The 27977-nt window shown below is 38.0% G+C and overlaps 1 protein-coding gene across 4 annotated transcripts in view; it reads left to right on the plus strand.

The window, feature by feature from the left end:
* nup98 (nucleoporin 98 and 96 precursor) overlaps nt 1-27977 on the plus strand; it is a 126799-nt gene that overhangs the window by 13972 nt on the left and 84850 nt on the right. For all 4 annotated transcript variants that reach the window (XM_039745711.1, XM_039745713.1, XM_039745710.1 and 1 more), the window contains exons 2-9: nt 1109-1204; nt 12140-12238; nt 12527-12703; nt 23847-23986; nt 24149-24256; nt 25625-25805; nt 25917-26077; nt 26622-26762. In XM_039745711.1, coding sequence (XP_039601645.1) covers nt 1126-1204; nt 12140-12238; nt 12527-12703; nt 23847-23986; nt 24149-24256; nt 25625-25805; nt 25917-26077; nt 26622-26762 — 1086 coding nt within the window. In that variant the 5' untranslated portion in view covers nt 1109-1125. The remainder of the gene's footprint in view (nt 1-1108; nt 1205-12139; nt 12239-12526; nt 12704-23846; nt 23987-24148; nt 24257-25624; nt 25806-25916; nt 26078-26621; nt 26763-27977) is intronic.

The raw sequence follows: 27977 nt of genomic DNA on the forward strand, positions 1-27977 counted from the left end.
AGGTGTGAAGCTGTACCCAAGTTAGCAATGCAAAAAATGAACTGTTACTGAAAAGTTAGCTTTTACCTCGCTCCAAAGGAGGTGTTACTCGTTTCCTACAGTATGACTTCAGTTGGTATCATTTATACATTTATAAACCTTATTAAGCAGCTTTGTGCCAAAATATGCCTAGTGCCAATATTCAGGATGTCTATGAACAACATCTACTGTATATCCGTTTATGATGGGGTTTTAAAATGAGTCATAGACCTCACCATTAAAATGCATCTACTCTAAAATGACCGAAAAGCTGTTTCACATTGGATTATGGATGTCAAGTTATGTAAAGTCCATTAATAATAATAAAAAAAAATACTTTTAAGGCTTTTATTTTATTGTTAAGTGTTATCTTGTTTACCTTGTAAGAAGAGTTTGCTTTTTCATATCTTCATGGTTTTTAAATTCTTTATGTAAAATTCAATATTGTAAATACATCACACATTCATTGCCTACTTCAGTTAATTGGGCAAAATTAGTAGTTTGATTGATTAAGCAATAAAATAGTTGACCGATTGACACTAGAATTCCTGAAGCCTATGAAAAAACTTATAATCCTGGCCTACCTTAAATCCCTCTACCATCAGCGTCTTTTGTAAATGTGTAGATAAGGGCAAGTAGCCTGCTGTCCCATTCCCCACCTTGATGGAACTCAACTCATGGACAAAAAGGTCTTTCAGCTCAAGCCAAGGCTCATTATCTGCATGTGGGGATCCCTGGAGATGTATAGGGTAAATAATCGAGTATATCGTTATTTGGAATACATGCATTTCATGTGTGTTCTGTGTCTACAAAGTTCTGGGTAAATGTTGGATGAAAGGAAATGCAAGAAATGTTGAACACCTACCTAAAGCAGAAACTTTTTCCATGTTATGTTAATAATGATCAGAAGTGTATAATGTGTGAAGACGTTAGTCCAAATATCAAACACGTGTGCTTTTATTCAAAAAACATAACCAAAATCTAAGGTGGGCAAAATTGTTTTTTTTTTTTTGTTTTTTTTATATATAAATTGTTGGTTTTATATCCAGTAGAGGTATGGTCTTGACTTTTGTCTCCTTTCAATTTTTAGGCATATGAAGTCTTGTTATGATGTTTAACAAATCGTTTGGAACTCCTTTTGGAGGTGGTGCAACAGCGTTTGGGACAACTTCTACTTTCGGACAAGGTAAGATGTTTGTTTTTGAAGTGATGTTCTCAATTGCTTGTGTATGTGTGGGTTTTTCCCCTCTTTCTTTAAATGAATATAAAATTTGAATGTAAATATTACAGAATTAACTGTCCATAATATAAAATTCTGGTCTGCACGCTCACTTGATCAGCGAATTTCACCGAAGAGTTATTTGTAGTGGGGTCGCTGCATTCTCATTCGCCCTTCTTAGTTGAATAATTTACTGATAATTCTGCTCCAGTCATAGCCGAAATTATCGGCACCCCTGGAATTTTTCCAGAAAGTGCACCATTTCTCCCAGAAAATTGTTGCAATTACAAATGTTTTGGTATGCACATGTTTATTTCCTTTGTGTGCTTTAACAACACAAAAAAAACGAGAAAAAAAAAAGCCAAATCTGACATTTCACATACAACTCAAAAACCGGGCTGGACAAAATTATTGGCACCCTCAACTTAATAGTTGGTTGCTCGCCCTTTGGAAAAAATAACTGAAATCAAGTGCTTCCTATAACCATCAACAAGCTTGTTACACCTCTCAAATGGAATTTCTGACCACTCTTCTTTTGCAAACTGCTCAAGGTCTCCCAGATTTGATGGGTGCCTTCTCCCATCAGCAATTTTGAGATCTCTCCCATAACTGTTCAATTTATATTAAAAACCCGATTCATTGCCTGACACTTCAGAACTCTCCATCGAGATTCTTCCAGATGGGTTTAAAGTGGAGAAAGACAAACCAATTGTGATTGCATTCACTACACTTTTGGCACGCAGACTTATTCTGATAAACTGGAAGAACCCAACTCTCCTCTTAAGTCGGTGGGAAATTGATGTGTTATACTATTTGAAATTGGAAAAAATCAAATGCCCAGAAGATCCGTACAGACTTTTTTCAAAACATGGCAGGATTTAATCAGTAATATTTTGAAATAAGCTCATAAAGCACTGATAATTTATTAACTTAGGTATGTTTACAAGCCTTAAATTTCACGCCGTTTGCCTTGCGCTCTCTCAGGGGTGGGGATCAATTTGTTCTTAACTCGATTTTTCTTTTTGTAATAATTTTATTGCAATCCATACAAATCAATCAAGTTAATAAAAAAAAAAAAACTCCATCGCTTCGTCTTCAACCATTTCTGGGTGCTTTAAGAGGTATGTCCTGCTGGAACACCCATGACCTCTGACGCAGACCCAGCTTTCTGACACTGGGCCCTACATTGCGCCCCAATATCTTTTGTTAGTCTCCAGATTTCATGATGCCTTGCACGCAGTTAAGTCATCCAGTGCCAGAGGCAGCTAAATATCCCCAAAACATCTTAGAACCTCCACCATGTTTGACTGTAGGTACTGTGTTCTTTTCTTCATAGGCCTCATTCTGTAAACAGTAGAATGATGAGCTTTACCAAAAAGCTCTATCTTGGTCTCCTCTGTCCACAAGCCGTTCGCCCAGAAGGATTTTGGCTTCCTCAAGTACATTTTGGCAAACTCAAGTCTGGCTTTTTTTGTTTCTGTGTCAGCAATGGGGTCCTCCTGGCTCTCCTCTAATTTTGAAAAGATGCCAATAGTTTTGTCCGGCCCATTTTTGGTTTTACATGATGCCAGATTTGGCCTTTTTTCTGTTTTTTTTTTGTTGTTACAGTGCACATAAAGGAAGTAAACATGTATACCAAAACATTTGTAATTGCAACAATTTTCTGGGAGAAATTGTGCATTTTCTGGGAAAATTCTAGGGGTACCGATATTTCGGCCATGACTGTAGTTTAGGATCCTAACCACCTTAATATTAATTGTGCCGGTCGATCTTCAAGTTCCACGTCAATATAAGAGAAGGAGACGCGTGCCCTATGCATACATAATATTTAGCCAAGTGACAGGGTGAGCGTAAAACCACAGACAGAGCTTTCAGTATGACTTCAAAAAACAATGAACCAGCGGTTTCAATCATGACACACCTCTTTGTAAATGCCAAAATCGTTGAAAGGCAGACAATTCAATTTGTTTTGGTGAAATATATCTCTGACTGCATTCTTTCTTTGATCTCACGAAGGTGCAGTGGTTGGCACAGCTCGGGTTACCTTTTTGGCCACAATAATATACCCTTGGCCCATTGGTGCTCGCGAAGAAACCGTTTTGAACATTTTGTAGTCCAAGCGTGACATTTCTTAGTTTTTTTTTTAGACCCATAGCATCCACACAGACCGTTTGGAGAGCCTTCAGTGTGACTTCATAAAATGGAAGAAGTCAGCGACTTCAGTCATGACACGCCCCTTTGTCTTTTCTGCCTTTAAAAGACCTGCATATTTTTTCTGACTTTTGCCTACAATTTTGGTATTTCTACTTTGTTTTGACTATCTTTAATTGTGTGCCTCTGACTCTGTTCGTTCTTTTATACCAGAGGGGCATGGTGGTGCAATGGTTGACATTGCTGCAGCACAGCTCGGGTCCCCTCCTTTGGCCATAAGAAACGGTCCAGTATAGTTAGCAGATACTTCCCTACCCTCAGGGATACTTTAAAGATGGCTGCCTTTATTTTAATCCAGTCAAATTGAGTCCAGTTACTCTTTTTTCCCCATTGACCTAAATGTAATTTGGTGAATATCGCAAACATTTTAGTCAGTTCAGGGAACTCTTGTGTTATGAACTCGGCAATGTTCACTCAAAACTGCTTGAGTCATCTTGCTGTATACACAGCTTCACAACTTGTGTTTTTCTAAAGGAGGTATAAAGAGCTTCATGTGTCACCAAAACAATGATATACACTTTTTTTTAAACTGTTGGCAAGCTCTTGGTAGCATTGAAAATACTTTTCTTGTGGTACAGTACATCCCCAATATTCGCAGGGGTTACGTTCCTAGAGCACCTGTCGAATTGTGAAAAACCGTGGCTTTTGGATGTGGTTTAAAAAATACCTTTTTAAGTATCTATATTTTAAACACTAAATACAGTATGGCCCCAAAGCACTTTAATTTTGTTGCAAACTTGGCGTAATACATTACCTAAAAATGGAATGTAAAGGTAAACCCGTATACTGCAAAGTACTGTACTGCTATGTCTCCCGTGGTGCTAGAATGTAAAATACCAATGTTACCACTGTATGTACTGTAATTCATGCAAGCGTGTTTTCTTTGGTATTCGTTGTTTTTCTTAAGTAGAGTAAATACATAATTTCATTTAATTAAAATACAGTAAAATGTACAGGTACTTGATGATGAAGTACCTGTGCAGTACAATGCAGATGATTTTAAACTCCTTGGATGGCGCCTCTTCTTCAGGAGGAATCTTATCTTTGGACTGGTCTTCTGATGGGGTTTCGTGCTGGCTCTTCTTTATAGGTTTCAGGAACATTATGATGGAAAGTTGCTACATTGTCTCCTGTAGTGAACTGCTGGTACAATTTCCATGCTTTCTCTCAGATGATGTTACTGTCCAATGGGATGTTCTTTTTCCTGCAGTCGGTGATCCACAATGCCAAGGCAGATTCCATCCTGACGATATTTTTATTCTTTACAATCCATTATCTTTTTGGCACTATCGCATAAACTTACAGATATGGTACTCCAGATCACTGCTTTGTTCTTCTTTATGTAGTGTTATGGTGCTTTCATTAATGCCATAGTGGCGTGCTGCTGCAGCATAACTTTTTAGTTTCCGGCACAAATCCAGTAGTTCAACCTTTTCCTGGAGTGTTTTAAACTACTTCTGGTGCTTAGGCTCTGTGCCAGAAGCCTTAGAAGGTGCAGGGCGTTTCGGCGACATCTTGTGCGTCTTTAAGAATAACAATGAATACAATAACAAAATGAAAAACACAAGGACACGCCACTGGAGACGCGTCGTAGGGCAGCAGTCAATCGGCAGCAAGGAGAAATGAATAATGCTCTCGGATTGGCTGCTTTCACCCTCCCAAACCACGTTTCCCTCAGTGTTTAAAGCCAACAGGCAAATTGAAAGAACCTGTACTTCTAAGTTCTCTGCAAGAACAGCCTCAGAAAGTTAATCAGGTCTTGAATAATATTTTTAGACTTCGCTTGTCAGCAGACGGTACACTTCTTCATTCAAGATGGCGGTGGGATTACATCAGGGATTGGCTCTGAGGCCTTTATTTGCAATGGTGATGGACAGGTTGACGGACGAGATTAGACGGGAGTCCCCGTGGACTATGATGTTTGCTGATGACATTGTGAGTAGGGAGCAGATTGAGGTGGCCCTGGAGAGGTGGAGATATGCTCTAGAGAGGAATGAAGGTCAGTAGGAACAAGACAGAATACATGTGTGTTAATGAGAGGGAGGTCAAGGGAATGGTGAGGATGCAAGAAGTAGAGGTGGCGAAGGTGGATGAGTTTAAATACTTGGGATCAACAGTACAGCGTAATGGGGATTGTGGAAAAGAGTGCAGGCAGGGTGGAATGGGTGGAGAAGAGTGTCGGGAATGATTTGTGAGAGATGAATATCAGCAAAATTGATTGAGTGAAAGGGAAGGTCTACAGGATGATCGTGAGACCAGCTATGTTATATGGGTTGGAGACAGTGGTACTGACCAGAAAGCAGGAGACGGAGCTAGAGGTAGCAGAGTTAAAGATGCTAAAATTTGTATTGGGTGTGACGAGGATGGGATAGGGTTAGAAATGAGTACATTAGAGGGTCATGTTCTGTCTGTGTGTTCCAGTTTCCTCCCACAGTCCAAAGACATGCAGGTTAGGTGCATTGGTGATCCTAAATTGTCCCTACTGTGTGTGCGCCCTGCCTGGGTTTGTTCCTGCCTTACGCCCTGTGCTGGGTAGGATTGGCTCCACCAGACCCCCGTGACTCTGTGTTAGAATATAGCGGGTTGGAAAATGACTCGCTGACATTTAGAGGGTCAGCTCAAGTTGGACGTTTGGGAGACAAAATCGGAGGCGAGATTGCGTTGGTTTGGACATGTGCAGTGGAGAGATGCTGGGTATATTGGGAGAAGGATGCTAAGGATAGAGCTGCCAGGCAAGAGGAAAAGAGGAAGGCCTAAGAGGAGGTTTATGGATGTGGTAAGAGATGACATGCAGGTGATGGTTGTAACAGAACAAGATGCAGAGCACAGAAAGATATGGAAGAAGATGATCCGTTGTGGCAACCCCTAACTGGAGCAGCTGAAAGAAGACATGGCAGATGTTGGCATTTTATGCAGCAACTCCTTGCAGTGAAATTGACAGTCTGAATACAGAACAGTACAGGTGCATCTCAATAAATTAGAATATCATCAAAGTTAATTTGTTTTAGAACATTAGAACACTCTAGATGAGAACAGGCCATTCATTCAAAGCTCGCCAGTCCTATCCACTTGTTTCCTCCAAGAAAACATCAAGTCGAGTCTTACTGTCTACCACACTACTTGGTAGCTTATTCCAAGTGTTTATCATTCTTTGTGTAAAGAAAAACTTCCTTATGTTTGTGCAAAATTTACTCTACAGTTTCCAACTGTGTTCCCGTGTTCTTGATGAACTCATTTTAAAATACTGTACAAGTCTCGATCCTCTGTACTAATTCCCTTCATAATTTTAAACCCTTCAATCACGTCACCTCTTCTTTTGCTTAAACTGTAAAGCCTCCGCTCTTTTAACCTTTCCTTATAATTCAACCCCTGTAGCCCTGGAATCGGCATATTCTCTCTTCTCTGGACCTTTTCTAGTGCTGCTATGTCCTTTTTGTAGCCTGGAGACCAAAACTGCACACCGTACTCGAGATGAGGCCTCATCAGTGCATTATAAAGGTTGAGCATAACCTCCTTGGACTTGTACTCCACAGATCGTGCTATATAACCTAACATTCTGTTAGCCTTCTTAATGGCTTCTGAAGAATGTTGGGAAGTTAATAGCTTAGAATCTACTATGACTCCTAAATCCTTCTCATAAGATGTACTCTCGATTTTTCTGACCACCCATTGTATACTCAAACCTAATATTTTTACTCTTTATGTGTAATACTTTACATTTACTGACATTACATTTCATCTGCCACAAATCTGCCCAAGCCTGTATGCTATCCAAGTCCTTCTGTAATGATATAACGGATTCCAAATTATCTGCTAATCCACCTATCTTGGTATCATCTGCAAATTTAACCAGCTTGTTACTTCATCACCCTGAACTCCCACTTCTTTTAACTTGATGGCCAACCTGTCATGTGGCACCTTATCAAATGCTTTCTGAAAGTCCAGATAAATAATATCATAAGCTCCACTTTGATCGTATGCTTTTGTTGCAACCTCATAGAATTCCAACATGTTAGTAAAACACGACCTCCCTCTTCTGATCCCATGCTGACTGTTCGGAATAACTCCTGTCCTTGCCATGTGTTGCTCAATCTTATCCTTAATAATTCCTTCCATTAATTTTCCTGTGATGCATGTTAAGCTTAATGGCCTATAGTTGCTTGGATCTGCCCTGTCACCCTTTTTATATAATGGGATGATATTTGCCGTTTTCCAGTCCTTCGGAAATCTCTGCAGTGACTTCCTAATAATATGTGTCAAGGGTTTATATATTTACTTGCTAGCCTCCATAAGAACACAAGTATAAATATTATCTGGGCCTGGTGATTTTTGTTTAATTTCATTTTAGTTAATCTGAGCAGCATTTCTCCCTCTACAATTTCCAAATCCCTCCGTACCTCCTTAGTAGTTGCGTTTACCTCTGGGAGGTTATCCACTTGCACACTCGTAAACACCTCAGAAAAATGTAAGTGTAGGGCAACTGCTATTTCATTGTCTATCTTTTTAATTCCCCTTTACTATTCCTGATGAGCTTGACCTCCTCCTTAACTGTTCTTTTACTACTAAAATACTGAGAGAATCTCTTGGGGGTCTTTCGCCTTATCTGCTATATTCTGTCTTTTGGCCTCCCTGATATCCTTCTTAATGGTTGCCCTCATGTTCTCATACGCGCTACGATTCACTTTGCAGTCATTAGTCTTTTATATGCCTTATACAGTAGTTTTTTCCTTTGCAACTTCTTTTTTATAAATCTTTATTAATCCACCGTGGAGTTTTTTTTTAGTTTCCTATTAATTCCAAATTTACGTATGTATCTGTCCTGCATTATATGTAAAACATTTTTAAACCTGTTCCACTGCTCCTCGACTGTCTCCACATTTAAAAGCTTACCCCAGTCTATCCTACTTAGACTTTGTCACATCTGCTCAAAATTAGCCCTACCAAAGTTCAGCTTAACAACTTTAGTCTTTGCATCTGTACTCTTACAAAATACTGAGAATTGTATTACATTATGGTCACTTGACCCTAGTGGTTCAATCGCCTCTACATCCTCAATTCTATCCTGATTATTACAGAATACTAAATCCAGACAGGCTTCACCCCGTGTTGGTGCTTTAACATACTGTTTTAAAAACAGTCGCTGATTACTTCTAAAAACTCTTGTGCTCCTCCATCTGCAAGGTTATCCCAGTTAATATTTGGATAATTAAAGTCCCCCATGACTATAATATACCCCTGTAAACTTGCCTTTTTGATATTACTAAAAAGATGTGTGTTGAAATTACTGTCTGAATTGGGTGGTCTATAACACACTCCTAAAATAAAACCTCTTTCCCTAATATTTTCCAGGCGACGCCAAATGTCCTCACTTATGGAGGAATATTTCGGTCAAAATTAAATAAATATTTGCTTAAATAAATAAAAGTACTGTGAAATGTGAGCATAAATAAATGTATCATGAAATGAAGCCTTAATAAATAAATGTATCATGAAATGAGAGCATAAAGAAAAATAAATGTGTCACGTAATGTGTTTCGTTGCTTATTTAATTTTGTCCGTAACATTCCTGCAAACCGTCATGAAATACGGCCTGAAATAAAACTGTCACTTTCACTCGTCAAAGTTGAGAGGGTGGGCTCTAACATGCCCTCTAGTTACTGATTGGTGAATCGATAGCACAAGAATTAATTAGGAAAAATGCTTACTGCTGCCGATGAAATGGATTCTGCCGAAGATATTACGTATTTCAGAGAGAGAATTGAAGATTTATCGGAAGAAATTACAATGTCGGCGGCCCTTTTAGACTCCGATATAGATGAAACTATTTTTGAAATTATTGAAGAACAGGTGGAATGGACTCTACTACACTCCAGTTCAGGTGACGCAGTTCGCTGCTCTGGACGTCCATCCTTTGACATTCCAGCTGAGTCAATAGAACACCTTCTGTTTTCTTCTGAGTCTTTCTTGTTTAGTTTTTATTTTTAAAGTTGTTGTGTTTGTGTGTGTGTGTTGGGGTTTTTTTTTTTTTTCTTTCTTTTCTCAAACAATTAAAAAAAATACCCAGCATTGCCTGGGAGGAAAATAAAGTGTTATTTCAGCTAGTTAGCTATAAGCCATAATCGGCAAATGAAAAGAAATACATTTCAAGTGTGTATCACTCTGTGTGTAATGAATCTATATGAGTTTCACTTTTTCAATTGAATTTCTGAAATAAACTTTTTACATGATATTAATTTATTGAAATGTACCTGTAGGTGTTCTAAAGGAATAAAATGGTTTATTTTTGCTATAAATTGACAAGGTGCTGCCCCATGGGGGAGAGGGTTCATGTATCTGTACATATTTGGAAAGTTAATATTGGGGTGAAATATGAAAGACTCCAAGCAACCTTCATTATTGAGCAAACAAGACTGAGGCAGCTTTTTTAGCCATTAATTGCTTGTATGAGCAACATACAACAAACATTTTGAGAGCGAAAAGCTTAATTTCACAAATTTTTCTCTCTCTCTCTCTCTCAGCAAAATACCCACGCTTCACAGCGGCAAAGTACTGCCTTAATTTTTATTAAGAAGAAAAGTAAACCTTTTTAAACTGCGGGAAAATATACCAATAATTATTTAAGGATTTCTTTGTATACCATGTTGTCAGTTCGGCCCTCCGGTTGTAATATGACCAAGCTGTGCGCTGAGCTTACTCTTGAGCATGCAACGTACAGTTGGCCATGTGAAAAGCAATCTTGCCTCAAATCTCGTAGCTTGGATTGCTGCTGTCATAATTGGTTTGATTTTCATGGTTTGTTTCAGTTGTTAGTATTTGCAGGACTTGCTGTGTTGAAGTGACATTCAGCATCTGTCAAGCGTTGTAAGCATACAACCGGTTTCATTGATAACTTTGCATCCAGCTTTTGAGAATTTAAACATTCATAAACATCTAAGTGTCCACTACTCAAATCGTCACCAGAGAATCTAAGATGTTTAAGAGGCATTGGCGCTTGTCCAAAGGTGTATAAAGTATTTGGCCATTTCGGTAAACTTGAAAGAGACAACTGAACAATTCAGCAGCAGCCATCAACTTGCCTGCAGAACCATAGGTGAAGGGCTTAAGCATTTCACTCTTATAGTGCTCTCCGGGCACGGAAACCACTCGGTTAGTTGAAAGTTCTTTGATTGATGGTGATCATCTCGATAGACATGTTAATGGGGTTACAGTTGGAACAATCTACAGTTGGAAGTCTAAAATACCTATACAATAACTATAATCGTAATAAACGAACAATAAAACCGCGGAGAAGCCGTGGATTAAATAAAAAGGCTGCATTTATCAGCAGGGAGACGTGAATACCGTGGTGAAGTAAGGAAGGGAATGAAGAGACTGGAGCGATGGACGGCCTTATATAGGCAGGCAGCCAACCATGTGGGAGGCATGGGGATGAGGGATCCAACGCCGCCTCGCATGGCGACCAAGTTGCAGGCTATAGACGTATATATGTACGTAAGTAGGATTTAGTTAGCGTTAGGAACCTGCATACCAATTTCTTGAAGATGGGCCCATGGGTAACAAAGACCGTTGGAAAGTTCAATATGGCGGCCGACATTGGCGTCATACCACCGTAATAAGTACGTACATCGGCTTTGATTAGCGCAGGGAAGCCGCCTATCAAATGTTACGATGGGGCCATAAATAAAGTTTAACATGGCGGACATTGTCGACCTTTATACGTAAAAGTTCAAAACAAAACCTGCTTAACTTGTAAGTAATATGTAAAGAATGAGCCTGCCAAATTTCAGCCTTCTACCTACACAGGAAGTTGGAGAATTTAGTAGTGAGTCAGTGAGGGCTTTGCCTTTTATTTATGTACTATCTGTTTGTATGGTATTTGCGTCGATACAAGTTAGAACCATGCAGTGGGACTCTGTAGTTAGAACATAACTTGGCAAACGCGGACGCAGTATTGCATGATTGGATAAGAATGTTTGAATGCTACAGTGTCATCGCTGGACGGCTGAGTATAGTAATTCGGTGTTGGTTCAAGCAGATAACAGTAAGTTTGGTTGGTTTTTGGAATGTTGGTTTGGTGGGGCGTACTTTCTGGGACTAACATAGTCAGCTGACTTAAATCCTACGACAGCTCTGGAACCGTAAGTAATGTAGAACGTATCGCTATTTGCTTGGTACGTCAATCAGTTTGCCAATAGAGTTCAGAAGGATGGATGCCAAACCTGAGCTGCCCACAGATTAGATTAATGATGGCTGGGTATTAACAACAGTCATTGTTTAAGTTTTAGCCGATCTCGGATCTATAATGATCATGCCAACATAATTATTACTGCGACTCTGATTAGAGTCGCAAAATACGGTTTGTTTTGAAAATTTGTTTGTTGGAAAAAATCAAATTGGGTGCGCCGAAGAGCTGAATTCTCATCTCGCAACCCCATTTAAACAGGAAGCTCTTCATTACATTGGCTGAAAAGGTCTATTTTTAAGTGCAAATCAGTGCCACGATAACAATCATTTCAAGGAAAAGGGGGTGGGAACACCCAAATAATTCTTTGCAGAGAAAGTATGGATATCACAAACGTAGAATCTAGTGTGTGTTTGTATGTATGATAATATAATATAATCTCTCTACTTAATGTGAAGGGGGAAAAAAAAGTATATCTGATCCTTAAAATTTTTACTTTTGCATCCAAGGTTCTGGGTTTGGCTCTACTGGTGCATTTGGAACATCATCATCATTTGGAACAAGTAACAACACGGGAGGACTCTTTGGAAATACACAAAACAAACCAGGTCTGTTTGCATTAATAATTTTAATGAATGAAGTAAATGAATAGCATATATTTCCTTGTGAATTTTTTTTAAGTAAAAGAATTGAGTTATTGTGTTTTTAATTTCTTGATTTTTTTATTATGTGCTTTTAAACACCCTTGGTGATTTGAGCATTTTCATTTCTTTAAAATATTACACACGAATTAAAGTAGTACTTGTGAGGTGTTCTTATGAGATGTACTCCTCTGTTGAATATTGATGCCAATGACATTCAAGTATCTTGCCTTGCTTTTTCTATGTGGCTTACAGGGGGACTCTTTGGATCAAGTACCTTTAGCCAACCTGCAACTTCCACCAGCACTGGATTTGGTTTTGGAACAGCCAGTGGCTCTTCAAACAGCCTTTTTGGAAGCACCAATACTGGGGGAAGCTTATTTTCACAGCCAAATAATGCCTTCAGCCAGAGCAAGCCAGGGAGCTTTGGAAGTGAGTTCAACTCTCAGTACAATTAATGTCGATCTTTTAATTTGAAAATTGGGCTCTTCAGAGCCTCTTCTTATAGAGTCCTATTCATGCATCCAAAGTACTGTGTATTAGCAGTGGTTAGTGTATCTTTAAAGTATGTGCAGTGGAGAACAAATTGTAAATGCATGTGGTAGCAGTCTGGTGTGCTATTAGCTCTGTAAACTTGGTAGTCCAGGTACACTTTCTGGTAGCTCAGCCCCAGGTTTGTACATGTCAGTACATTTCAAATTCCAGGACCCCTTTTCTTTCTTTTTTTTTTTTTTTTTTAATGACTTTTCCATTACCATAGAGCACATGAATCTAGGATGACTTGATGCTCCGGTTCAGAATATCTACAGCAAAAGTACCTGAATCTTATTAGAAACTGTAAACTCAAACACGTGGGCTGTTTTTAATTGCAGATCACTAAGAAAAACTGACTTCGAAGCTCACTTTGTTTACCAAGAGTAATAGCCCAATTATGCTCTATTTATGCAGTTCTAAGCAGGGCTGTTCTATCTATCTCTCTATATATAGAGAGATATATATTATATGCACTGAGCCTGCTTGTGCCAGTATTTTGGTACATGCACATTAATGTTACAAAGAAATTGTAGAAGAAAAGCATGTCATTATTTGAGTGCTATTTACACATGCAACCCATTAAAGCTCATGTAAAAATATAGAAATATTGTGTTGGGGTGCTAGTGACCCTATACATATTACGCAAGTGAATGAGCATAAAATATTGGGTGTATTTTGGGAAGTAAATTGTTACGAATGAGGTATACCTTCGGAAGTCAAGTCAACTTTATTTAGAAAGCACTTTACCTACAACAGACGCTGACCAAAGTGCTGAACATAGACTAAAATAAATTTTAAACAAAAACTAATAAGTAGATAAAATACAATAAATAAAACATAGTAAAAACAACTAAACAGAGTTAACACAGAGTAAAATCAACTGCTCACACAGGATCAAACGCCAAACCAAAAAGGTAAGTCTTAAGAGCAGACTTAAAAATGGGCAGTTAGGAGGCCTGTCTAATGTGGATCGGCAGTGAATTCCAGAGCCTTGGAGCCACAACGGAAAAAGCCCTATCCCCCCCCTGAGCTTTCGCTGAGTCTTAGGCACATCCAGAAACAGCTGATCTGAGTGAGCGGGAAGGAGAGTGCATATGCAGCAGCTCAGCGAGGTAGGGCGGAGCACGCCCATTTAAGGTCTTAAAAACAAATAAAAGAATCTTGAACTCTAAACTGAACAGGCAGCCAGTGCAGTGAGGATAATACAGGTGTGATGTGCTCATTCTTTCGCGTTCCAGTTAAAAGGCGTGCAGCAGCATTTTGCACTAGCTGCAGCCGAGACAGGGTGGACTGGCTAACACCAACATACAATGAATTACAATATTCCAATCGGGTTGTAATGAAGGCGTGGATTACTGTTGTAAATTGATCTTTTGGAAAGAATGTTTTTTATCTTAGCCAAATGTCTTAGCTGAAAAAAAAAAACAGATTTCACCACAGCACTGATCTGACCGTCCAGTCTAAAATTCTCATCTATCATAAAACCCAAATTCGTAGTAACAGGCATACCATATTGTGCAAGGGGACCCAAATCCACAAGAGCAGAAGTAGAAATAGACCCACTGGTGTCCCCAGGACCAAAAACTATAACCTCTGTCTTATTTTCATTAAAATTTAAAAAGTTCACTGCCATCCAAGCTTTCACCCCTTTTAGGCACATAACCAACGTTTGTATAGAGTAAGCATTCTTGCGTTTGAGGGGTACATAAACCTGAGTATCATCTGCATAATAATGGAAAGCAATTTTATGCTTTCTAAGAATAGAGCCAAGAGGTAGAAGATGTAAAGGACCAAGTATGGCGCCTTGCGGAACCCCACACGATAGTGAAGCGGAGGAAGATCTAAATTCATCTAGCCTCACTGAAAAAGTTCTTTGAGTCAAGTATGATTTTAAACCACGCCAAGGCAGTACCACAAATGCCCACACAGTGCTCCAGATGAGATAATAAAATACTATGATATATAGTATCAAAGGCAGCTGTTCAATCAAGCAGAACTAAAATCGCATAATCCCCTGAGTCTGTTGCCAAAAGGATGTCATTAAAAACCTTCAGTAATGCGGTTTCAGTACTGTGAAATGGCTTAAAACCAGATTGAAACACTTCTAGCACATCACTTTCATCTAAAAAGGCTTTCAATTGAATATACACACTTCTCTCCAAAATTTTGGAGAGAAATGGAAGCTTGGAAATCGGTCTAAAATTGGATAGTACAGTGGGATCTAGGCTTGGTTTTTTGATCAATGGTTGCACAATGGCATGTTTAAACAAATTAGGAACTATGTCTGAGGAAAGGCTACTATTGATAATAGCAAGAACAGATGGCCCTAAAACAGAAATAATCTTTTTAAACAGAGAAGGTGGGACAACCTCAAAAGGAGAACCTGAGGGCTTCAATTGACCAACAATCTCATATAGACAAGATAGTCACCGGCTCAAACTGATAAAAAAAAAAAAACAGCAGAGCAGGGGAGAACGGCTAAGGGGTCATAAACAGTGAGGGGTATATGAGCCCTAAGATTATTCACCTTATCCACAAAAAAGTGCAAAAATGGAAAAAAATTCGGAAGAATGTCCACACTTACTGTATGACTTTCTATGATCTCACTATTGGGAAGCATTTTCTGAAAAAGGTTATCCACAGCTTTCCATGATTTGTGTGAATCATGCTTGTTTGTCACATTTAATATCCAGAGTAGTGTGTGCGTTATTAACAAAAAGAAATGGTATCTTGATATTTTCTGGGATTTTGTTGATAACAATAAGTAAATGATATTTTGCATCTTTCAAAACTATTTGTAAAAATCTTACTATACTAGCTCTGGCTTACTCTTTTTAATAGGATATTAACTGTTGCTTACTAACGATATTAATGGAACAATATATTTAAAGGAACCCCCAAAAGATTTTTCTTTAAAACTTTTTCATGGCTACCACTCCAGACTTCATGGAGTACAGTGGAACCTCTAGATACGATCACTTCTGTATACGCGAAATCCAAGATAAGAGGAAAGTATGAGCGAAAAATTCTGATCTAAATACGAGCACGAGCCAGGCTGTGGCTATGCGTGACGCGTTTCCCAATCCGCCTCGACTCGGGGATTCACCCAAGCAGACGCTGCCAGCCCGTCCGCTCACTCAGTGTTCCTTGTTCTCCCGTAGCGTGAGGATCTACGCGTTTGTGCTTTTGTGATTTCATTGTTTAAGCTGTAAAGTTAGCGTATAAGCGTATCCAAAAATATTGTGGACATGCAGACGGAGAATAGGAGACGATTGCACTCAAGAGGAGTACTAGGGTGTTGTACCATGTTAGCCATTATGAATGTAGAGAAAAGCCAAGCAAAATGACACCTTTTATTGGCTAACTAAAAAGATTACAATATGCAAGCTTTGATTACATCTTGCCTGAAGAAGGAGCATGAGTTGCCTCGAAAGCTTGCATATTGTAATCTTTTTAGTTAGCCAATAAAAGGTGTCATTTTGCTTGGCTTTTCTCTACCCTCAAGGAGAGAGAGAGAGACGAGCATGAGAGAGAAGAATCATCAGCTCGGTTATGATCACATGACGCTCAGCAGACAAAGTGTATCCACACTTATTTATCAGTGTTATTTGTTAGGAAAATTGATTTTTATGTTGATATTTTTGGGGTGCGGAACGGATTAACTGGATTTCCATTATTTTCAATGGGGAAGTTTTGTTCTAGATACAAGAAATTCGCTATACAAGCTCAGTGCTGGAACAAATTAAACTCGTATCTAGAGGTTCCACTGTAAATAGAATTTCATCTCATACTTTTGTGGAAAAATTTAAATAGTGAACATTCAATCTCACTAAGATTGCACAGGTGAACCATCTGAGGGGAGGGAAAGGCTGCAGAGATCTGTGGTATCCGGGGTGAACTTCTACAGGCTGGTGGTAAGGCTGTCCTCCTGAAATTGCAAGCAATCTTTGCTTTCATTTGGCAGACTGGCATCATCCCAACTGACTGGAAAACGGGAATTGTCATCCCTATCTGGAATGGGAAGGGTGATCGCCTGGATTGCAGCAACTACAGGGGGATAACACTGCTCTCGGTGCAGGGTAAGGTCCTTGCTAGGGTCGTCCTTAAGATCTGTGATCACTTGCTCACCTACCAGCAACCGGAACAATCTGTTTTTACACCTAAGAAGTCTACCATCGACCGAATCCTGGCATGGAGGGTTCTCAAACACAAATATCGTCAGTTTCTTTACAGCCTTTGACGATTTTTGCAAAGCGTTCAACTCGGTTGATTGAGCTGCCCTGTGGGACATCCTGAGGGTTTGCGGGATCCCTTCGAGGTGCTAGATATAATGGCCAGCCTGTACACTGGTACTGTGAGTGCTGTGCAGAGTGGAGGCAGGACCTTTGTTTTTCCCAGTTGATTCTGGGGTTCGTCAGGGGTGTGTTCTTGCTCCTACTCTGTTCTGCTTGTATGGACTGGGTGTTGGGCAAGGTCATGTGGTCCAGCGGCTGTGGGGCATCTGTTGGTGAAGAAAGATTCACGGGTCTTGACTTTGCTGATGATGCTGTGATCTTTGCAGTGTCAATGGAGGCTCTGATCGTGGCACTCTAGTGATTGAGTGAGGAGTCCAAATGTCTGGGCTTGCAAGTGTCCTGGATAAAAACCAAGATCCAGGCCTTTAATGATCTCTTGGCCACAGCCATCAGCAGTGTGTCTGTTTGAGGATAGAGTATTGACCTTGTTGAGAGGTTTACTTAACTTGACAGTGACATTCATGTCTCTGGTGACTCTTCCTGTGAAGTCAGTAGGCAGATTGGGAGAGAGGTGTCGCTGGAAAGTGTTGCGCGGCGCTCCCGATATCTATGCAAAAGGACGAAGGTCCAAGTCTTTAGAGTCCTGGTGCTTCTTGTCTTGCTATATGGTTGTGGGACATGGACGCTATCCAGGGACTGAGACAAAGACTGGACTTCTTTGGTACTGTGTCTCTCCAGAAAATCCTTGGATACCTTTTGGTTCTACTTTGTTTTGAATGAGCTTTTGCTAATGAATTCCTGAATGAGGCACATTACCTGCATTGTGAGGGAGCGTCAGTTACGACACTACGATCATGTGTCGCATTTCCCCGAGGGTGATCCGGCTCATAAGATCCTCATTGTTGGGGACCCGAGTGGCTGGACCAGGCCAAGGGGCCACCCCTGACCAGACTGCGGCAGATAGTGGGTCATTTCCGGAAGGTGAGACTGGTCAAACCGGCATCCCAAGTTGTTTTGCCATGTAGTAGGTGTGGCAAAGCACTGTGCCAGTGCATGCTCCCCAACTTGACATAACTTGTTCACTTTGACACGATTGAGTTTGAATGTCCAACAGTGCCAAATGATATGAAAAACATTATTTTGAAGGATTTTCATAACCTTCAGTATACCTGTTAAGAGACCAGCATACATATCCATTAATGATGAGCATTTCATTTTTATTTACAGTGGTGTGTTTGTTTTTTAAATTATGAGAATACTCTCCATGACTGCATTAGTTGAGATATGTTTGTAGTGGAGTATAGCCCTCTGATTTCAAAAGGTTAATGTCCATTTTTTTGCATCTGAACACTTGAAAATTTGTGACACATTGTTAGAACACATGGTACTTCACACATGATCAACATGCTGTTGAATATTTTAGGCCATTTTCTTGGCAGTAGTAAGTGTCAGTTGAAAATAATTACTTTCTGTATCAGTGTACATTTCAGGAAATTTGAAAAAACTCCACACCGCAATAGCATAGCATTTGTTTTAAAATTTTGGCCAACTAGTATAGTTAACAGTCTGTTTCTGTGCTTTCTCACCCTTTCAACAAGACAAGAATAGGTCATTCTGCCCAACAAAGATCGGCAGTCACGTCCACTTAATTCCTGCAAAATAACATCTCATTTTAAAGGTCCCAAAAGTCTTATCTACCACACTACATGGTAACTTATCCTTGGGTCTATGGTTCTCTGTGTAAAGAAAACCTTCCTAATGACAAATGTACTGTTAAATGGTTCCCAACTGTGTCTCCATGTTCTTGTTTTAACTCCTTTTCAGGTAACAGTCTTGATCCTCTGTACTCATTCCCTTCATAATTTTAATCTCCTCTATCATATCGCCTCTTAATCTCCTTTTCCTTAAACTGAAAAGGTTGCTTTTCTCTGGACTTTTTGTAGGGTTTTTTTTAGCGTGGAGACCAACACTGTACACTGGTGAGACCTTGAGACCTCATGTTGAGTACGATGTGTTATAAATCTTGAACATAACCACCTTTGACTTGTACTCTATTCATCATGTTAGGTTTTATAACATTCTGCTAGTAGTCTTAAGGCATTTAAACACTGTCTGGATGCTGATAAGGGCAAGTCCACTGTGTTTCCTAAATCCTTCTCAAAAGATATAATTTTAATGTTCATTCCTCACTTTGTGTATTCAGATCGCAGTTTTTTTGTGCGCAACACTAAAATTGTATTAGCTACAAATTTGATAATCCTTTTGTTTGTTTGTTTTTTTGTTTTATATAAAAAAATTGTAAAAAACACGGGGTGTCACTAAGCCTAAAGTCCCCAGACACACCACACTAAATATTCCCAGGTGCAAAATAAAGGTTTTTATTTCACAAAATATCTCTTTCACAGGCCAATTCTGCAATCTTCCAGTACATAATCTCTTTTTGTCCAACTCTGACTGAGCTGGAGGAGGCTGGACGTGTTGCTTTTTATGTTCGACCTGGAAGTACTTGCGGTATCGAGGCATAGCCCAACTGAAGCCTCCTGAAACAGGGAGTCTCTCTCCCTGCTGCACCAAAGGACCTAACTAGTTTGTGCCTTATGACTATGACTCCCATGCGTCCCTCTAAGGTGTCCTTACTGAGTCCATGCCCATGATGTACCAACTCCACTACATTATCCATTGATTTATCTCATTGTATGAGGCATTGTCAGAGTCCCATCTTGGCTGGTTTATGCTGTCTTGCATGTTGTCCTTCCATTACAGCATTCCAGCTGGGAAAAGGTCTAGCACTGTGTGTGTGTGTGTGTGTGTGTGTGTGTGTGTGTGTGTGTGTGTGTGTTTTGAGAAAACCCAGCAACACCCCTGAGTTGAGGCAATTCCTTATAGAGGAATGGGCTAAAATTCCTCCAAGCCGATATGCAGGACTGTTCAAGACCTACCAAGAAGAGTTTAGTTGCAGTTATTGCTGCAAATAGGGTCGCACAAGGGTTTCACATTTTGCCTCTCACAGATACGGAATACTGAGTGATTTTCTTCAATAAATAAATGACCAAGTGTAATATTTTTGTTTAATTTGTTTACCTGCTGATGTTTCAAGTCATATTTATGCAGGAATATAAAAAATTATGAAGGGTTTGCTAACTTTCTAACACCACTGTATATATGTGCACACACTAGGACTGTCAAATCAAACTTCAGTATTTGAATGCAGTTTATTATTTATTTTTTTATCAGCAAAAACCTGATATTCGATTGGGGAAAAAATGCAGTGCAGATGTTCGGGAATTTCATAGCTCTAATATTTAAGTGTTGCCCGAGTACTGCTAGTATTCTTCCCTTGGGGTTGTTTTTTTTTGGCTGTGTTTTATTATGGTAACAACCACAGCAATAGCAAAGTAGTTTTTAAAAAAAAAAAAAAAGTTGGAATATTTTTTATTTTGAATATTCAAATATTAGTTTTTGGCTAATATAACAGTCCTAGTACCTCCTTAAGCACTCGAGGATTAATACAATCTTGTCCTGATTGTGTATCCTCTTGTCATTTTATACCAAAGGATACAGAGTAACTTTTGGTATTCTTACTCTTCCTGTCCTACTTCCTTTACAATGAACTCCGTAGTTTCTTTTGTTTGGTTTATAGACTTGGCTGTACAATTTCATGCATACCAATTAACCTAAAACGTTGAAGGGAGGGCGAGTATACTCTTCTGACTGGGTTAAATGCATAAAATGGTGCACCTCAAATATTTGTGTATATTTCTTACACTGTGGTAACCTGCTGAGTCACATTCAGCCCTTTGTTCATCATTCTGGCACCTATGTAACCGGCAGCTTCTTGAAATTCACTCTTTTTATATAGGGTGCATTGCGCTGCCTCCTCACTGCCATGTAGTTAGAAAAAACATTGTGTCCATTGCACAGCAAAAATCCAGTGCATGTTGTCGCATCTGTCATTTTTGCTATGCTTTACTCACAAGCAGTGCGTACATGTCAAGTGTAAACCAGGCTTAAGATGGTAGTTCTGGTAGTCTTGCGCATTCTAAGCAGTTGTCTTTAAAAGCAACACTAAAGTTTAATATTGTAAATTAAGACCAGGGTCTTTTTGTTTTTTATCAGATTCTGTTTTATTAGGAAAATATTGTATGAACCAAAGATCTGAAACATCTATTGGGCTTTAAGTTTATGATCTTGAATGTACATTTATCTATTATAATATTTGAAAGAAAACATTAATTATGCATTTGACTGACATTTTTGCCTTTTGCAGCAGTTGTATTGTGTAGTTGGTAATTTTATTTTAAAAATGGACTGTAGAATAGTAATATGCATATTGCATATGGGTGTTTTTTCTCTCTTTCTCCTAAAGTAAAGCGTAAGCTCCCTCAGACAATAATAAAACCAGAGAAAATTCATTAAATTTGATGAATACTCAAACTTGAATCCCCACATCTAATTTTAAAATTGCAGTTAAAAAATAATATATATATATATATGTATGTATGTATATGTATATGTATATGTATATGTATATGTATATGTATGTGTATATATATATGTATATATATATATATATATATATATATATATATATATATATATATATATATATATATATATATATGTATATATATGTATATATATATATATATATATGTATGTATGTATGTATATATATATATATATATGTATATGTATATATGTATATGTATATATATATGTATGTATGTATATATATATATATATATATATATATATATATATATATATATATATGTATATGTGTGTATGTATATATATATATATATGTGTGTGTATATATATATATATATATATGTGTGTATGTGTTCATGCTTCACCCAAACCTTTAGTTTATCTGCAATTGAACGTGCAGTATAGGAGAAGATTCTTTGCTTGCATGCTCTACTGATGATCAACAATTACAGCAAGGTCACCTTTGGGTAAAAAAACTACATTCTTTAAAGGAGAATCTGTCAAAAATAATACCTACAGTATGTCTTAGTGTTATTTTTGACTAGCCAAATACCTGCGCTTCGCAGCGGAGAAGTAGTGTGTTAAAGAAGTAATGAAAAAGAAAAGGAAACATTTTGGAAATAACATAACATGATTGTCGATGTAATTGTTTTGTCACCGTTATCAGTGTTGCTGTGTGTATATATCTATCTCCCTTGGGGTGTGAGCAGCTATTGCTGGGGGTGCCAGAATCAGTCAAAGAAAAATGAAAAACCTTATTTGTACAAAATCTTAATTTATCTATCCATTCCTAAATAATTAAATGGGCAGGCTATTTCGTATCGGTGCAATACGCTGCTTGTTAAAACGGATGACTCCCGCTCTTACGTGCAGTTAGTTCATAATACCCACGCAGCACTATCATATCTGTTCATGTTCTATTTAAATTTTAAATATAAGTACTTTTTATTTAGTCAACAGAAGTATGTTTGGTAGGAATGCAAATTAAATTTAGTCATCTTTGCATAAGTTTTTTTTTTTTTTCTTCACCATAGAAATTTAAAGACTAAATTCAAATAGTTTTACTGTCAAATAATGCAAAGAGTATGCGGCACGTGTTTCGTCCTAATTCTGGGCTCATCAGGCATACACACTCACTACACCCCCTCTCGGGAATCGAACCTCGGCCGTCAGCGCTAAAGGCGAATATAATAACTCCTGTAGCCACAATAAATGCCTTTATTGAATAGACAAACCAGGGGTTAGCAAGTTCCTTTCTACTGCAGCCACAGCCGCAACACACATAAACATCAATAATAACTCTGATTGGTTGAAGCAACAGGTTAATCGACATTTATTCTGTGTTAGAGTGCCTGCACAACGGATCGTGAAGGCCTGTCTGCCTGGCAGCAAATGATGGCTGAAATGTGATTGGTTAAATGCTTTGTGATTGGTTAAATTCTTTAATATGAAGATACATGCCTGGAAGCACCACAACCATCGGAAAAGGTATGAAAGGAAGCAGACAGACTATTTGGAATTATTAAGTATTCATGGACAAAATATAATTAACATCAGTTTGTGATTCAGATATTTTTACTTCTGAATATGCTAAGCACAATCCTTGACCTGCGAATATTTACCTTATATGGGCAGACACTCAATTACGTGGGAGGCGTGATGATGCGACACGCAACTTCACCTCCCACGGCCATCGAGCTGCAGTCTATTACAGTATACGTATGGACGAAAATAGGTTCCAATTATGACCATTACGTGTAGAATTTCGCAATGAAATCTGCCCAACCTTTGTAAGGAATGAGACTGCCAAATTTCAGCCTTCTACCTACATGGGAAGTTGGAGAATTTAGTGATGAGTCAGTCAGTGAGTCGGTCAGTCCTTCCTTTGCCTTTTATTAGTATAGATTCCACACTCTTTTTGGACAAACTTCATCTCCTTTAACTAAAGCTGCATTTTATCAGCTACCAAATGTTGCCCACCTATACACTGATTTTATTACTTCACTTCCAGGCTACTGTAATTCATTTTTCAATGGTTTCCCTGCAAAATATCTATATCTCAAACTGCAATATAGCCTTGACTCCGTAGCCAGGCCATTTACCCATATGAAAACATTTGCCCACTCTCATGCACTCTCACAATTATAGTTAAGGTAATTCTTAGAATAAATTGTGAAATAATGGGAAATGCAATATGCTGCTTTATTTATGATTTATTTGTTTCATTAATTAGTATGACCTACATAATTTCAACACTGAAATTCCAAATACTAATAATGAGTTCTATGCCTTGTTTTTTCTTTCTTGTCCTTTAGCATTTGGAACAAGCACCAACACTGGGGGACTATTTGGTACGACAAGCACCAGCTCTAACCCATTTGGTGGAACTACTGGATCCCTTTTTGGATCCACAGGCTTTGGGGCTGCACAGACAGGAACCACTATTAAGTTTAATGTAGGTTTTTGAATTGAACAATGTACACTGATGTTGCTGTTCTGGAATTTGTAACCATTAGTTTCAAATATCATAAAACATCTTTACAAGTAATTTTGCAAGTTAAATGTACTTTTTTGGGCAAGTAAATAAAATGTACCATTTTCCCTGCTCTTTTTAAAGCCTCCTAATGGAAATGACACGATGGTGAAAGCAGGTGTCACTACCAGCATTAATACCAAACATCAGTGCATAACAGCCATGAAAGAGTATGAGAATAAATCATTGGAGGTAAGTCTGAAAGAATAGTCAAGTACATACAATTGAAATCACTACTGATGATGGGAAAAGTAATGAGATACTACAAAACCAATTAAAGAGAGAACCACACTCCTCCCACCTACTTTACAATAACTTTTAAAAATGAAACCTTTCAACTATGATAATTTTCAACCCATAACTCCAAAAAAAAGTTGCTTTTTGCTACCCTAGCTAACTTGTCAACTGATAAATAACTTGTCTTTATGTTGGAGTGGCTGAAGAAATGCTATGTTTGCTTCAGCCATGACTGATTTGTATATAACAACATTTCTTAAAGGAGTACCCAATTATAAAAACAAAAAGCATGCTATAGACCTGCCTTTTATCATGTATGTTGTGATAGGAAGATGGCTGTTGTTGTTTTAAACTCTAACTGTAATTTTCTTAAATGCAAGTGGATAGCAATTATGGGTAGGTAGCCATTCTCCTGAATGGTTTGTGGCATTCTGTGTTGCAGTAGAATCATAAACAGGTGATCAGAAAGTCACACTGACTAGAAGTGCAATTTAATTTTTTTTTTTTTGAATTTGTCATGTAGATTTACTCTCCAATACTTAACTGTTATTTTTTCAGAAATGTACAATAACAATGAACTTGATCTTTACTCTAACCCTGTGCTTATGAGCTCTGAGATGTCATCTTTTGTATGCTAGATACATGACAAACTGTGCAGTCTTCTGCTCGCGCTCTCTCTCTCATAGATTTTTATATAGATTTTTATATATGAGAGAGAGAGCGAGAGATTTTTATTTATATGTATGTAATAATAAATAAAATTTGTATATATGTATAATTCCTTGAGTCCAGTCAAACTCTATCTAAAGCTAGTAGTTTCTCATTATGGCTGTTGGTGTGCTTCTGCAAGTTATTTAATTGTAACCAAAAAGATAGGTTAATAGGAAAAAATGCATACAGTGAATCAGTCTTCACAAACTTGTTCTAGAAGAAACTGTCTGATGTCAGTGCACAGTCCCTGCACAATCTTATCCTTTTTTTTTTTTTCCCCTCCTAGTCTTGCAATATAACAACCAGTTCTTTCAAGGATCTTCGCATCCCTCCCAACATCCTGTTTTTGTTTTTTCATTTTCTTGTGCAGTGCAAATAATCAGTATGTTGATATAGCTGTTACTCTTATAAAATGAATAAACTTTTGGAAAATAGTATTGAGTAGGAGGTGGGAAATAATGTGTTCATTAAGTTCTGAGTTTTTTTGTTTCCTTCAGAACAGTTTGTTTGATAAACAAATATAAAAATATTAACTTTCATCCATCTTGAGTGGTAAAAGTTGATGCTTCTTTTTTGTATCTTGTGTGTTTGTTTGTTTTTTTTAAATTGAAGGAGTTGCGTTTGGAAGATTACCAGGCAGAAAGAAAGGGCCCTCAGAACCCAATTGCAGGAGGCACTGGGGTACTGTTTGGAACCCCGACAGCTACATCTAGTACAGCCACAGGTTTATTTGGAGCATCTACAGCAAATACAGGCTTCTCTTTTGGACCAAGCAAAACTGGTTTTGGTACTGGTGAGTACCTCTTTATAAATTACTTTTTTGTTCTTGTTTCATAACTTGTTTGTTTGTGTATCTTTTTATTAGCCTTGCATCTAATAATAAATTCTCTCTTTAAACTTTGAGGTGCCTTCGGATCTGGAACCGGTAGCCTCTTTGGTTCACAGCCATCGCAACCAGGAACAAGCCTCTTTAATAAACCCTTTGGTCAGGTTACAACAACTCCAAGTACTGGCTTTTCATTTGGCAGTACAAACACTTTGGGTCAACCCAACACCAGTAGTATCGTAAGTTTCTGAATATTGCATACTTGCATGTATGAAAAGTGTTTAGTTAATATATTTAAAACATAGTCATTAAAAGATCAGTCCCCCAACCGAGTTTACTCAGTAGCTAGATATGATTATATAGTGTGTTTTTGTGTAAACATAAGTGAAAAATCCCAAAAAAATGCAGTATCGGGCATATGTGTGGTGTAATTTTCTATTCCTCCTACTCAAGTAGTCTTTTTAAAAATGATTTCTTAAATAGTAAGTAAGTATCAAGTAACAATCATGTCTGACACTAACACTTTTAACTACTCAATGCCTTAATTCTATACATTATTTTTTGTTTTATCTCTCTAGAGTCAAATATAAATGTTGAATTTTATTTTGGGGAAATTGAAAAATATTTGAAAATTATGACCATCTTTGTTTGCTTGTTCGTATAATACATTATTTTAATTTCTTGCTTAATTTTAACTATCTACTTTAGTTAAATGCAGGCTGACTGTTAATGCCGTTGTACAAAAATGTTTTGATGGATATTGGATACTTTATTTCTTTGAAGGGGTTATTTGGAAACACTTCTGCTTCTCAGTCTGGTGGTCTTTTTGGAAGCTCAACCAATACCAGCACTGCAACTGCATTTGGAACAGGAACTGGACTTTTTGGGGCCACAAACACTTCATTTGGCAACCCTGCTGGGCAGGTCTGTGTTTATATAGTTTACATAGTCAAAATGAATATTTAGCCTTAGTTTGGATCTTTTTTTTTTTTTTTCTTTTCCTCCAAAAAGAACAAAAAGTTGTTTTAGACTTTGCAGAAAGTTGATTGTGATTTGTAAGTTTGAATGTGAAGACATTGCGGCTATTTTTTTTTCCTTTTGGAAAATGATTTATTTACATTTTTTACTTTTGGGTTTGCAGTTTTGAGGGTTTTTTCCTCACCCAGCTTATTCCAATACATAGCTTTACGTTGATGGTGAATGTTTATTTCTTGGTTTGTCCCGAAGATGACAGGGTTTTTCCAATAGTTTGCCAATGTTATTTATGGTAGTAATCAACATTTATTTATATAGCACATTTTCATGCAAACAATATAGCTCAAAGTGCTTTACTTGATGAAGAAAGAGAAAGACAGAATAAATAATTAAAATTAGGGAACACTAACATAGAATAAAAGTAAGGTCTGATGACCAGGGAGGACAGAAAAAACAAAAAAAAAAAAACTCCAGACTGGAGAGAAAAAAATAATCTACAGGGGTTCCAGGCCATGAGACCACCCAGCCCCCTCTAGGCATTCTACCTAACATAAATGACCTCAGTCAGTCCTAATTTGTATTCAGGGTTTTCATGGAAGAATTTGACCTTTTAATCCACCAATGTAAGGACATCACGGTGCTTTGATCAGGTAGTGGTGGTGCAGATCGCCACCACAGAAAACCAGAAAAAGAACAGAAGAGAAAGTAGGGGTTAGTATGGATTTTGGAGCCAGCATGAATAATAATGATAATTAATTGAATATACTGAGCATCAGGATTTAACTAAGATGAAGCTATGAGAAAACCATGTTGAAGTAATGTTTTTTTCAGCAGTGTTTTAAAGTGCTCCACTGTATTAGCCTGACGAATTCCAATTGGTAAGCTATTCCAGATTTTAGGTGTAGAACAGCAGAAGGCCGCCTCACCACTTAGTCAGATGTCAATATGATAGGAGAAGGTGTTGACTCCTTTTTTGAATAAGTTTCATCCTGTGTTTAAAAAAAAAAAAAAAATAATAAAAATAACTATGGTAATGGTATGATGTATTTTTCCATTGCCCTTATTGCTGGTTCAGGGATAGTATTGAGACAAGGGTATGATAAAGGTTTTTTTTTTTAAATCCAAAGGAAATGTGCTTTTTAAATTTGCTGAAAGGTGTTATCC

This window comes from Polypterus senegalus, chromosome 2 (genome assembly GCF_016835505.1).
Source record: "Polypterus senegalus isolate Bchr_013 chromosome 2, ASM1683550v1, whole genome shotgun sequence".
In the NCBI taxonomy this organism is placed as follows: Eukaryota; Metazoa; Chordata; class Cladistia; order Polypteriformes; family Polypteridae; genus Polypterus; species Polypterus senegalus.